We start from the raw sequence: 13,769 nt of genomic DNA on the forward strand, positions 1-13,769 counted from the left end.
ACATTTCTTCTGAGTTCTGTGAACTATTTAAGCAAATTAATTGAACCAATGAGAGAGCAGCTGTAACCCTGGTCTATAGGTGTTTAGTCAGAATGACAGGGAAAACAATCAGGGGCTTGGGGCTAGCATTTAAAGAAGGCGTAGTCTTGGGGTCTTGAAGTCCTTGGGGCGGTAGTCAGCACTACCACCAGGTAGATAACAACAGAACTCTCCTGGATTAGAGGACACTCAGTTGGTGGCCACTGTAGAGCTGCTTGCTTGCTGGTGATGAGAAATCCCTATGCCTCTTGAGGTCACAAAAGTTGTAGTGTATAGTAGGAGAAAGCGAATTTGAGCTGGTTTTTCCTTCTGTATCCTCAGTGGTCCAGTCTATTATTATGCTGCAGATGATTTATTATTAAAACATCGCATTAGAGATACATAGTAATATAGATTCTATGGTTTTGGTTGGGTTTGCCAGAGACCAAGCTCGCTGCTGATTCTTGCACAGGAAACACCACAGACAGATTCAGCTTGGTCTTTTGATTTCTTCCTTTTAGAGCATGAAGGTGAAAAAGTGCTAAGAAGCTAAAAAAAAAAGTTGGAGCCTTGGAAGAAATCACATTAATTTTGGACAAATTTATATACTTAAAATCACAGCAGCCATTTTTGAGTCATTTTTTATTCAATGTATAAAACAGGATGCTTAGGTACTTCGACAGAAAATACACAGCTGATGCACAAGATAAGACAGAATGATACAAAAATACCAAAACTCTGACCTCAAATCAGTGTACAGGATATGCCATACATAGGACATTCAAAATGCTCTTTTACCGTCTCAGCTATTTCTAGTTATATCAGCTTAAGTGACTTTACTTGATAACTATTTTCTTTTAAAAATGGGTTCAAGTTAGGCACATAATAAATTAGTAGCATTGACAAAGATTGTGCTTCTTTGTTCTTGAACACTTCCTTTTAATAAGTTTATCAAGTAAAAGTCTTATGGAAATGCACATACCCTTAAGTTATTTATTTTAATGAGTTTAGTCTGAGGTAAATTTTTTAAAAAGTAATGTGATACACTTTATGTTAGACCACGCAGAAAAGTTTTATTGCAAGTGTGTATGGATGATAATTGTTTCAGGGCAGTAGGTATGCATTATAGGCACTATTTTTTAGATAATTGGATATAATAGTGGAAAAATTGGATATAATTGTTTATACTGTCTATTAACAATTTTACAGACTCACAGTAGCAACACATAGTATACTGTGGATAGGGCTGATGCTTCTCAGTAGGAAGACAGCTTCTGCTGCATTCTGAGTAAGGGGAGTAGAGATGTGAAAAACAAACGTCTAACAGGCCCTCCTATGTAAAATAGTTCCAGAATGAGGAAGCTCTGAGGGGTGCTGCTTCAAATGATTATTTTTACTTGAGCGCAAAGCGAGTTAAACTTCAGACATTAGCTCTGGTTAATGTCAGGTAATATCCTTTTGTTTTTAATCAACATATTTATTTGTGCAAAGGTCATGTGTTAGTATGGTGGCGGGTTTACATGTGTTCTCAGGGAGCATGTGGAAGTTTGAGGGTAAGGATATAGATGTAAAAGATAAAATAGTTTCATGTTCACTCACATTCCCATTTTTTTTTCTGTCTCTCAAGGTAGAAGGTGCTCTAGGAACACGACAGAAAGATTGTCACCTGGCACTCGTGACACCTGGCACTTCCTGTTTCACTACTAGATGGAGGAATAGAAAAATCATTTTCCTTCACTTTTTCCCATGTAATCTCTCGCCACTTCTTAAAAACCAGCAAGGGGAACAGGTAATGACAACAATTACTCAAGAGCACAACTGACATTCATGTTGGTGTCATCTGGAAGATTTATTTTAAAAATTTTGTCTCTATTAGTGTATATGCATAAATAAAACTGAAATAAAAGAATAGATATTAAGTCTTAGTCTGTGCAGCACAGCTCAGAAAATTCCACACTTAGTGTTTTTTTCAATAAGAATGTTATTCGAAATAGGTAAAAACCAAATGGAATCACAGCTTTGAATGTCACTGGCTTCTAGTCTAGTGCTCCAATTGCTATGCTGTGACAGAACATTAAAGAATTTCTGAGTCTCTGTTTCCCAACAAAAAGAGCATGCCATAGACCCAGACCCCACAAGGTATAGAAGGCATGGAATGACCTCACGGGGGAAGCCCAGAACCAAGCAGCCCCATGGTGTGTTGCATAGAGAAAAAAACCAACTGGAAGGTGGAAAGCAGAGTGCTCCTGCGGAAAAGCTCTAGCTCCTGCCTCCCTGTCCTCTTAGCTGTGAAACTCTCCCACATGTAGCAAGAGGGAAATGTAAGGAAGCCTTGTGTAAAGTTTTAAACTCATAAACCACAGGGAAAAATTTTTATATAAAATAACAAAAACAAAATGAGCAGCTCTCAAATCAGGGAGTCAGACAGAAGCTACTCATCTTCGCAGGAGAACAGTGGAGGACTCAAAAGGAAAACTCAGGGGCTTTCTGAAGGTAGAAAGGTGCACTCTCATCACTTAGGAACTGGACTTCCTGGGTGCCAGAGGCTGTACTAGACAATCAGCCTGGGATTTAGGAGCCATTATAGGCAACTTTACATTTTCCTCATAAAGGTTGGTATTTTGAATTCCAAATTCAAGTTTGAGAGTAAAAAAGTTAAGTTGCTTTGAATTTCCAAATTTAAGGTAAGTTTCAATGTGAGAACAAAAAAAGGTGATTTGTTCACTGGATTATAATGTCCTGGTTGAACACTACTTTCACTGTTGTACAACAGCACTTCAGCAACATGGAGCACCCTGTGCCCCCGCCCTCTGCCTTTTTTGGTGCTGAAGATCAAACCCACGGCCTCGCCTAGGCTGCACTTGCACAGTTATCCTGAGCAGCCCCTGAGCAGTAATCCTGGCCACAGCCATAGCCTTTTGTGATGTGCTCTGGGCTTCCTTTCCCTGCAAAGTTAACACAGTTAAGGTCCCAGGGGTGGTTTCAGGATTTCTATGTGGAAGGGGTTGGGGGCCCCTGTCTGATTGGAAAGAGGAACCTAGAAGACTGATCTTAAAGTTGTGGTTGCTTTTAAAATCTGCTGTCTGCAATTAAATCGTACATTTGAATAACAAAATATAGTACTAATATGACGCTAAGACCCATCTTTTCAGTTTTGGTTTTTTTTAATACTTTCATGGTAAGGAGGGGAACTGCAGAGTGTTGACATCATTGCTGATAGTGTCCCACAGAGTTGGTAAATCTCAGACTTGCACCTCTGAAGTACACTTCCACTATGTTCTTGCTACAGTATACATGGCGACACCAAGACTGGAAATTCTGTATAAATAATCAACTCACTGAAGTTGGCATTCACAGAAAACAGCACATGCTTTAGGAACAGACTTTTCCTCCAGGGCTTTTCCTGAAAATCTCTATTTGAGCAGAAGGCTGAAGGAGGGTAAGCGAGGTGCTTTAGAGGTTTTAGACATCAATGAAGAGTGCGTAGGACACTATGTTGAGCAATTTCCTCGCGAGAAGCCACTTTTTCTGGACAATGATCTGACTGTATGTGCCACATGAGACAGAGTCTGGGCTGCAGTCTTTTCTAGATTGCTCAGCGTCGTGCAGAAGAAGACAGGCAATTCACACAGAACTGATGGCAGGCTCAGCCAAGACGCTGCCCTTGGAAAACTGCACTGCCTGGAAGCAGATGGGCGGCTGTCTGCAACGTGTGAGCAACCACCCCACAGACCTGGGCGTCTCACAAGCCCTCCCACAACACAGTGTTACTCCAGCACTGACCAGGTGCTTTTTTCTTTTGGTGCAATTACTTCTGTTTTCTAATTGAGCTTAGGTCTTTGTTTTATAAAAGGGAAAGAGAGCATTTGTGTCTGTAAATGTATGCATGTCACCGTACACACACACTTATAGATAAAATTGTCATAGCTGTCTAAAGCATCAAATTTTGTAAAAGTATCTCTTCTCACAGCCCCTTTTCAAGCACACTTACAACCCAGAAAACATTTAGGACCTAAGTTGTCCCTGAGTCTACAGCTCAGGGGAAAATATCTTGAATCATGTGATTGTTGAGGTTTAAATTTTATCATGGAAGTTAAAATGTTTATAAAGGATAACCTGGCATAGTGTTGCTTGCAGAGCTGTGGATTCCTGGAGAGAGTAAAACAGCCTCATTGGGGCTGCTGAGTAGATCTGATTTTCACTGTGGGTTGCATTTGATTGCATTTTCTCACTTTCAACTCTTTCCTCTCCTCTCCTGCAAGTTCGTATCACTTTATTAATACTAAAGAAACCATTATAATTTTAAGAAATTGATGTTGAAGAATGGGAAATTAGATAGCATCATGTCTACTGGGTTAATATGATTAGCATTTTAGCATAATTTGAAATATGATTATAGGATGTGTATTTGGATATGTACATAGACATATCTATCTATCTATCTATCTATCCATTATGTGATTTATGTGCGGGGTGTGTTAAAGTCAGCTTATATTAGTTCATAAGGACTGACCAACACATTCCCAGGAATTTAAAAAGCTGTTTAGGCTCATCATGTTGGTAGCCTGAAAAATGACTCTGGAGAGAATATTTACACCATGAAAATTGGTAACTAATCAAATCAACTATTTTTTTCTTCTTAGGGAGCAAGGTGTTAAATAATTTACCAATATGCCATTGTAAGTTTGGTCAGGAAAGGCATTGCACTATTCATAATAGAGGCCAACAGTCATTTATAGAAACCTATCAAAGGTAAAGGAAAACAGTCTTTGGCAATTTAATTTAGCCCATAATTTCACAAATAGTGTTAAATAACAACCACTAAAGTCAGGAGGGGGTAATGAGAAAAAAAGAAGAAGAAAGATATATCATGTATAGGTACAAATTCTATATAGTGAATATTATCACTAAGTATATCTGAAATGTACCAATAAAATAAAATACAGTAAAAAAAACTAAAAAATAAATACCACTCACTTTTCTTGTTAATTGTTTTAAAATAAAGTAATGGAATTTAGCAATTTAATTATCAATGTGTCATAAGACATTTGTACAAACGTAATTTGGAACTTTTGTTGTTATTTTTAAAATCAAAGCCTCTACTTTGGCATTTGGCAGAAATATTACCAAAGCCCAAATATAAATGAAAAACGAAAACTATGTGAAAAGTGAAGGAATCAAACTTTTTTTTCTGGTGAAGCTTTTGTATGTTAATTTCACTTGGCATTATTTAGGTATTTTGTATTCAATCTGCATGTGTATGTGCATGCATATATATACATGCACTCACATGGACCTCTACAAATTATGATATTAGAGAAATGGGATCTCTGGTTCAGTACATATTCTATTACTAACCAAGAATTATTTATGCTAAAAACTGTTTTAAGCAAATGGCCACAGAACCTAGCTAATCTTGCCAAGAAGCTCCTGTTCTCTTTCCTAAAACTTTCCAAGTATCTTCCTTTTGGTTTTTTCCCCTTGGCTTAATAATACATTCTGTTTAAGTATGTACACTTACAGTTCACTGAATGCTTTGCCTGTCAGTCACACATACAAATATGGATTGAAATTTATCTGTCTGCTTTACTCCTAAGAAGGTGTTGAGCTCAGAGCAGGACTGCTGAGCAGTTATCACTGGAGTATACAGTAAGTTCATTAGGAAAGAAAGAACAGGTGGGAAGAATGCTTCCTGAACTGAGAGAGAGAGAGAGGGAGAGGGAGACAGAGAGACAGAGAAAAATTCCAAAAGCAAATTAGTACAGAAAAATGACAAACCAGCCAGAGCACAGTCAAGCTCTAGAAGGATTTATCCTTTTTTTACAACCACTGATAATGTTGACATCCCCCGGATACATTTCTCGTCTTCAGGATCTTAGATGTAGAGGTGGACAGCCAGGAGGTAGGCTGACTGAGTCTTAAGGTAATTTCTTAAAAAATAGTTTCAAAATAAACACATGGCATAAAGTTTTTCTGTTGACTTTCTCTTTCATGAGGAAAGCAAAATCCAGCACTTTCTAGATATTGACGGATTCTGAATTGTGATGGTAAATCAGGTGGAGAAATTGAGTTGTTAAAGAAGTATCAGCAAATGTTACAGCAGTAGTTCACACATGCAGTTACATATATATTCACTCATTGTTACTTTCCTAAGAAATGGAGCAGCCTGGAGCCTTATGCAGTAGCGGAGTCCCAGGGGCTGCAAAGATTACTTCAAGAACAAAGAAGCACACACGGAGGTGTGATATCTTTCTGTTGATTTGAGCTTTCAAACCCAAAATTCTTAAAAATACATTTCTGGGGCTTTATTTAAATACTGAAGTAACTTCTTGGTAAAATGCAAAATTGAAATGGAATACTGACTTTTCTTGAAAATAAGAAATGTGTTTGGAAAATTAAATATCTTTCTTTAAAATGAAAAATAAACATACTCTCACAGCTTGGGGGTTTAAATGAACCCTGTACCAAGGAGTTGCGAAAACTCCTATTTTGTGTAACATCCTGGAAGATGCTTGGCAAAGATGACTGAGCATTTCAGGGTCATCCATCTATGCTGACATGTTCTGTTCCGAAACCATTTCGGCACATTCCCCACACAATATGGCTTTTTGTGATAAGTCACTGCTTTGCTACACAGAACTGCTTTAAGTGTTTTTTTTTCCTCTGCATAAAAAATGTTTTGTGTTTTAAAGCTCAATATCAAAATTAAACATGTTCTATAAAAGTTTAAATTAATCCATTCAGTGCATTTGTTTTTAAACAATGACCATCTTGATTTCTATCTTACACAGAATAGCACAATTGCACTATTTTCCAATCACATTGGAAACAAACAAACAACAAAAAACTTTCCAACTACAGAAACCAACACAAAGATGTTTTCAGTCCATGTTGTACATGGACTCTACTAGGGAAAAATATTCCCGTTTGAATTGGGAGAAGTGATCTCTTTCAGGCATTTCTTGACATTTACAAATGCTGTCAGGCTGAATATGGACATCCATCAGGAATCAAGGGAAAAATCTTAATTTGTACTATTTCAAAATTAAATGTATCAATGATCATAAAACTCTGTATATCTTAAATACTGTACTTTGGATGGTGACTTCAGGTATAAACTCATTTGTATAAATTATTCTTCTTTAAAACCCTTTGCAATTTTGCTTACTCAAAAAAATGAGTAATTATTTAAAATATTTTTCATTGTTGTATAAAATATATCTTTTGTGTACTCTTTTTGGATCACGCTTGATCTGTCATTTACTGAGTCATTAATCCTTGATGGATTACACTGAGTTATGTGACCATGCTTTTGATTATATTATAAATTTCTTGTCACATATTTGAGGCAAACCTGAGGATAGGTCACTGAATAATTGTTATTCTTCTCTCTTATGAAATATTTCATTTCTCCATTTTCTTCTTTAGTGGCCTTTTGAAGAATCCAATCTATTGAAAAAAACAAAACATACAAAATTAATTATTTTAATTCATGTAATAAGTACTAATCTCTTTGCATGGAATCTAATTTACTACTATATTGGCAAATCTCAGGATACAATTGATTCATGTAATTGAAAAATATTATTTCACTGACCTATTAATCTTAAATGTCAAGAGAATAGTATTTATCAAATTTCTATTTTATTTTTACTATTTTAATTGGTTAACCATACGATATCTCTGAGTAAAAAGTATTATATGTATTGAGCTTATTTAAAAGGTTCTGGGAAATATTTTGAGAACCATATGAGTTGCAGTCATCTAGCACTGTTCCTACTTTACCATCATCTTTTTTTTTCAGGGATATGGCAGGAAATTTTCATCAGATAACTATGGTCATAAATGAGGTCATTAGAGTTTACAGGAGGTATAATAGATATCCCAAGACTAGTGGTGAAAGGGACTTCTGAGTCACCTGGGTTAACTTTAAATGAGTCAGAACACCTGCCTACTGACTTGAATGAGGGGCCTCTTGAAAGACCTTGTTTCATTTAAATACAAAAATTATTTAACAAATTTTGCAATGTAGTGAATGTGAGTCATATTTCATTATTCTTTATCATTCCTTATCATTATTCCTTATCATAACCTCATAAGAAGTTATAAATTCTGTATTTATTTCCTATTAAAGAATAGCAAACATAAGCATGGGAGCTGGAAGGTATCTTTGCAATGCCCTAATCTATTAAAGAAAATAAAAGAAACCAAAGGTTATAGGGAAGTAGCTTTTAAATTTGTGTATATTTTAAAATTTGAGAGTGGGATAAAATAGGTCAAGCAAAGGTAATCATTTACTTTGAAAGTATAGTGCCACTACATTATTTTAATCACAAAGTTACATAAATTATGTGATGGAAACATATAGTTTAAAAATAATTATTGAATGTCTGAAGGCTTTAAGAGGATAAAGGGTTAAAAGTAAGCAGATTGGATGGGCCGGGGAGATAGCTCCAGTGGCATAGCACCTGCCTGGTAAGCACAAGGTCCTGAGTTTGATTCCTGGTACCAAAAAAAAAAAAAAAAAAAAAAAAAAAACCAAAAAACCAGTAAGCATATTTGGATTAGAGTTTTGCTCAGTGTTCCTGTCGTCTGCCATGCAGAATCTGGTTGGTGGTAGATGAGCAAAAGGTGATAACGGAAAAAATGTATATACAAATAGTTATAAGTTTGTTGTACCCAGAATGCCAGCTGTTTCACAAGTTACAAGCCTTTTTCTTTCAGCCAACCATGAAACTTCTACATTCACAAACTGTTAGGTTCCGGGGCTCGTGCCTGCATGTCTTGGCTTGGAAATATATCAGATGAGGTTTTCATAAAAGCAACTAGTGAATTTTAAGCCTTCTTTTCTTTGCTGCTCTGCTTTTGATTTTATCTCCTTCCTCTCTCATTTCTGTTTGTTCAACCTTCCTTTGCTTCCACATCCTAAATGTCCTATTTTAAAGCTTAATTTCTATTATTTAATTGTTTCTACATAATCAATTCTGTACATATTGGATGTTTAACTGAAGTTGGGGTCATAGTGAAGATAAAGAGAATAAAATTTATACTTGCAAACTGGACTGGACCAATATTAAACAAATTCTGAAACAAGAAAATTAGTTTTTGGACCCCAAATTTTCCTTTTAACAGTCACTTTTCTTTATTTCTTCTTGTATTTTTAATGATCCTTTTTATACTTCCTAGCTCAAAACCTCATGGCAAAAATTAGACCACACATGAATATAATATTGAATAAATGCTGAATGACTAAATTCATGCTGATACATAAAAGACTAAAAAATAAGAGGTGCTACAACCCTTCCTCATCCACAAAGGATACTTTCTAAAACTCTCGGTGGATGTCTGATACATTATTTTCTTCCTATGTGAACATATCAATAATAAAGTTGATAAAGTTTAATTTATAAATTAGACAGAGATTAAAAATAGATAATTATGGAATAGAACAATTACAATGGTATACGTAACAACAGTCTTTGTTTCTGTCTCTCGAAGCATCACTTTATAATGTGCTGCATTTTTGGACCACAGTTGACTGTGGGTGCCTGAAACTATTGAGGGACTGGAGAAGATTTCTCTATCCCTTCCTCCCAGTAAGTTATACTGGGCGGGGAATGCAATGCTTTAGATTTTTAAAAATCCCCTAAAATTCTGATGTGTGGAAGGGGATTAGATCACGGAGGTGTGAGACTCATCCATGGATTTGTCCGTTGACAAGCTCTGTACTAAGTGTCCTGTTAGGAGGAGAGGCCTGGTGAGAAGTGCATCCCTGGGGGCATGACCCGGATGGGTGTATTGTTATCCTTGACTCCTCCTTTTTCTCTCTGCTTCTGGGCTGCCATAGCTTGAACGCCTTTCCCCCACCAGCTCCTTGTTTCTTTTCGGAGCCAGCCAACCATGGACTAAAACTGTGAGCCAAAATAAATCTCTCCTCCTTTTAAATTGTAGGTGTTGAACATTTTTGTCCCAGTGAAAGAAAGGGACTAACACCAGAAACAAAGCTGTGGGATTAATAAGTAATCATCACATCTTAGGTATCAGTAGGAAGCAAGTCGGAGGAGGTATGTTCTACTTTCTCATAGTTTCTCTGTGCACTGTGTCATTCTATTTATTGGTTATACTGGCCTGATGGGTATGTGCCTCAGTATACAGTACCATTATTTCAAGACAAGTTTCTCAACTTATCTGCTACTAAAATTTGGTGAAGATTTAGTTTCTGTCATGTGTACTTTTAGGAAGATAGATATAGAAAGGTTGTGTCTTTTGAAATTGAATTGTTGCTCCAAAAGAACTTGTCCTGCCCTTAACATGTAGTTTTAGATTATGATGTTCTACTGAATATCCAGAGTGGTGGGATCCAGGAGAAAGGGGAAGAAATGGTAGTCCAGGGGTTTCTGCTCCAGATTTAGTAAGTATACAGATATGTATCAGGGTAAGGGCAGCTCTTCTGAGCCTGTCACAAACTGAACTAAGCTTTCAGAAAGGCTCTAATCTAACTGTAAAGTGAAAGGAGCAGAGGGATTAACCTTTTCAGTAAGTGTGAAAATGTGAAAACAGCAAGGGATCCTCATTCTAAAACCAAGGAGGTTTGTTTCAGAGTTCATGACCCTCTGCCTAAGGTTTACAGCAGTGGAATATAATGAAAAATAGATGGGCTTTGGAGAGAAACTGTTGCTTAAATCCAGTCATTCACCAGCTAGTGACCTTGAGAGAATTAGTTAGCATCTTTGCTTTAGCATTCTTGGGTGTAAAATGTAAAGATACTTGGTTGTAAAGGTTATTGTAAAGACAGCAGAGTGGTAACAGATAGCACTGGCAAAAAATTCAAATCCTTATTCTGAACTTTACCAGTCATACAGCCCTGGAAAACATTTAATTTTTCTGCGTCTCTGTTTCCCTCTGTGTAAAATGAGGCTCATAATAATGTTTTCCTCATGAGTTAATAAGAATACTAAGTAGAAAGGTGTAAAGCGCTATTCTAATGCTTAGAACATTTCCTGGCACATGTTAAACCTTCAGTAAGAGCTAAGTCCTTCCCCTGTGGCCTTGGAATCACAGTTTCTGATCACTAAGCCTCCCACTGAAGTGTTTGAACTGACAAAACCTGTTGGTCAAGAGAGCCTAAAATTTGTTAAATGACCTTTTTTGGAGCCTAAAACAATCTTAGATGCCATAGAATGTATCAACACAACTTTTACTACTGTTGGAAAAATATATTTATTTTTACACTTATGCTGTTTTAGACCAAAGATCAAAAAAAGGTGAGTAAAAGTTCCTGTTTGTCTTAAACAGAAGGGTGAGGCCAGACGGAACTAATCCAAATCTCAGCTCTGCCTTTCCTATTCTCTTGTTGGAGGTGTCCTAAAACTCTGCTCAGAATAGAAGAGCATACTGAAAGAAATCATCAAAAACACACTGTATTAATGGTGCTTATAAATGAAGAAACTACATCTGGCCATTTCAAGTGCAATCAATGAGCCAGGCCTTGGGTACCACAGTGTGGCAAAATCAGGTATTACAGAGAGAATACCTACACCTTGTGAAGAGGAAGAAATGGACACTGAACTTGGTGGAGAATTTTGTCTTGAAAATTTTGTCCGAAAAAAAAAAAAAAACACAAAAAACCTATAGATTCTACTTATTAAATTAAATGTCACTGACCTACGTCTTTTACATGGCTTTGTTTATCTTGCCCTCTGAGAATAAACCCCTAAAGAGGAAGTTACTCATTTAGGAAGAGTCAGAAAGGTTAGGAACAATTGGTAATTCAGTGCCAGAGAAACTTATTATTTGGTGAATTAATTTTTTGTTTATGTATTAGAAAATCAAACATGTAGCTAAAGTCTGTATTCGCAGTATGTTTTCACTATTTAACCAAGCACTGAGTAAAACACAAGTGAGAATAAAGGCCAATTTGATATTAATTGAAAAAACATTACATCTAACTTTTCTGTGAGATTTTATTCTCTTTATCCTAAAAGTGATTATCACCTGAATTTGTTTGAAAATAATACAGTTCAGACTTTAAAAAACCTTTCACATCTCAACCTAATTCTACCACCTATATAAATATCCAGATCAGTGGGATAGAAAATACATGGCTACTCAATCTTACAAAAGAATTTGAAGTAAAAAGTCTGTGAAACTTTAATATCTCCCTTGTGTCAGCTAATTAGTAAATTCTTCATCCTTCACTAAGGCACAAAAATACTGCATAAAGTATCTTTTTCTTTTACATTAAATCAGTATTTGATCTTTAAAATACATATAGATGCGTGATTAGGACAATGCTTATCTTAGCTATGAATCTACTGCTTAGATGTCCTCAAATTTACATAAGAACTTATTCTTTTCTTTCATTTTTTCTCTGTTTATAAAAGTAATGCTTATTATAAAATTCCAAATGTTATTGACATATGAAGACCCTCTATAACCCTAAACTCTAGAGATCTTCCAGGATTTCTGGGTATGTCTTTCTCATTTTTTTCCCTTTACAAAGATAGGATCAAATTGTATGTAATGTTTAAAATATATTCTCTTTATCTTGGTCATCATTTCAATGTCTATTTCATTGCTGCTTAATACTATAATCCACAACAAGGATGAATCATAACTTATTTCACCAATTTGCTATTGATGGTCATAATATATTAAAAGGACTTTGGAGCTTACCTTCCACAGTGCTAATATGAGCAGCATTAACAGTAGTAATCCAGCAAAAGCACTTAAGAGGATAACCCACAACGGCACTCTTCCCGGTAACCCATCTTTGGATATTTGAATAGCAAGCTGAAAATTATTAAACAAACTGTTAACACAGGTAAACACGTACTAGAACTCTGGGAACACTGAATTCTTGCAGGCTATAATTTTCCACCAAATAGTGTACTTAATCCCAGTCAACCTGGAAAACATATTGAGTTTACATTGAAAAATGCTCTTCACCTATTTTAAATCCCTAACTATATCAAAGTTTTGATTACCATGAAAATATTAAGAATTTGTACCTTCCAAAACTTCATATATAGAGAACTGCCCATGAATCAGAATGCTTAAAGTAGGAGGGAATTTCTGTTTAACTCAGGGAAAATAAAAGTATCGTATGTTTTGAAGATTTATTAACAGACCAATGTATTATCACAACAGTGCAGATAGGCTGGAAGAACATAGGTTGTAAAGTAAAAACCTGAGTAGATATTCTTCTTTTAGTTCTAATAAGATGATAAAATTGTAATTACATGAAAGTATACTTTTCAGTCAACAAAATGCTCAAATATGGAGCATATAGATATTTATCCATTCACTCCAGTGTGTTTCTTAGTTACACAAAACCGTCTCTTCCAGCTGACTTTCTCTCTCTCATCTATCATTTAGGTCTTCACTACCGTGAAATGGACAGTCCTTAGTGCTCCAACTATGGACACTTTCATAGCGGCACCCAAACATCAGTGAAAGTTGTCTGGTTGCTTGAGTTTCTGTTTCTACCTTTAATATAGTATACTTCAGTTTCTCAACCTAGAAGGAAAACTAGAGTAAAAAAAGAAACTACAGGGGGCATATTTGCATATAACAGATCTTAATAAAAACCCCTCAACTCGCTCCAGTTAGGTCAATGCAGATAGACAGGAATATAGATATATAGAGAATCAGACCATTAAGGTAGACTGTATAAACTTCTAAAATGATTGTCTGAACTTAAATATGGAAGCTGGAATCTATATAAAATCAGTGACTTCCTTAAGATCGCA

General features: G+C 35.9%; 1 protein-coding gene across 3 annotated transcripts in view; it reads right to left on the minus strand.

Annotated features, from left to right (window-relative positions):
- Positions 1-643: 643 nt before the first annotated feature.
- The window catches only part of Itga1 (integrin, alpha 1), a 142,666-nt gene continuing 129,540 nt past the window's right edge, over positions 644-13,769 (minus strand). For all 3 annotated transcript variants that reach the window (XM_005392727.2, XM_013518440.1, XM_013518441.1), the window contains exons 28-29: positions 12,694-12,810; positions 644-7,467 (exon numbers count right to left, since the gene is read on the minus strand). In XM_005392727.2, coding sequence (XP_005392784.1) covers positions 7,423-7,467; positions 12,694-12,810 — 162 coding nt within the window. In that variant the 3' untranslated portion in view covers positions 644-7,422. The remainder of the gene's footprint in view (positions 7,468-12,693; positions 12,811-13,769) is intronic.

This window comes from Chinchilla lanigera, unplaced genomic scaffold, assembly GCF_000276665.1.
Source record: "Chinchilla lanigera isolate Chin_1 unplaced genomic scaffold, ChiLan1.0 scaffold00045, whole genome shotgun sequence".
NCBI classification, from domain to species: Eukaryota; Metazoa; Chordata; class Mammalia; order Rodentia; family Chinchillidae; genus Chinchilla; species Chinchilla lanigera.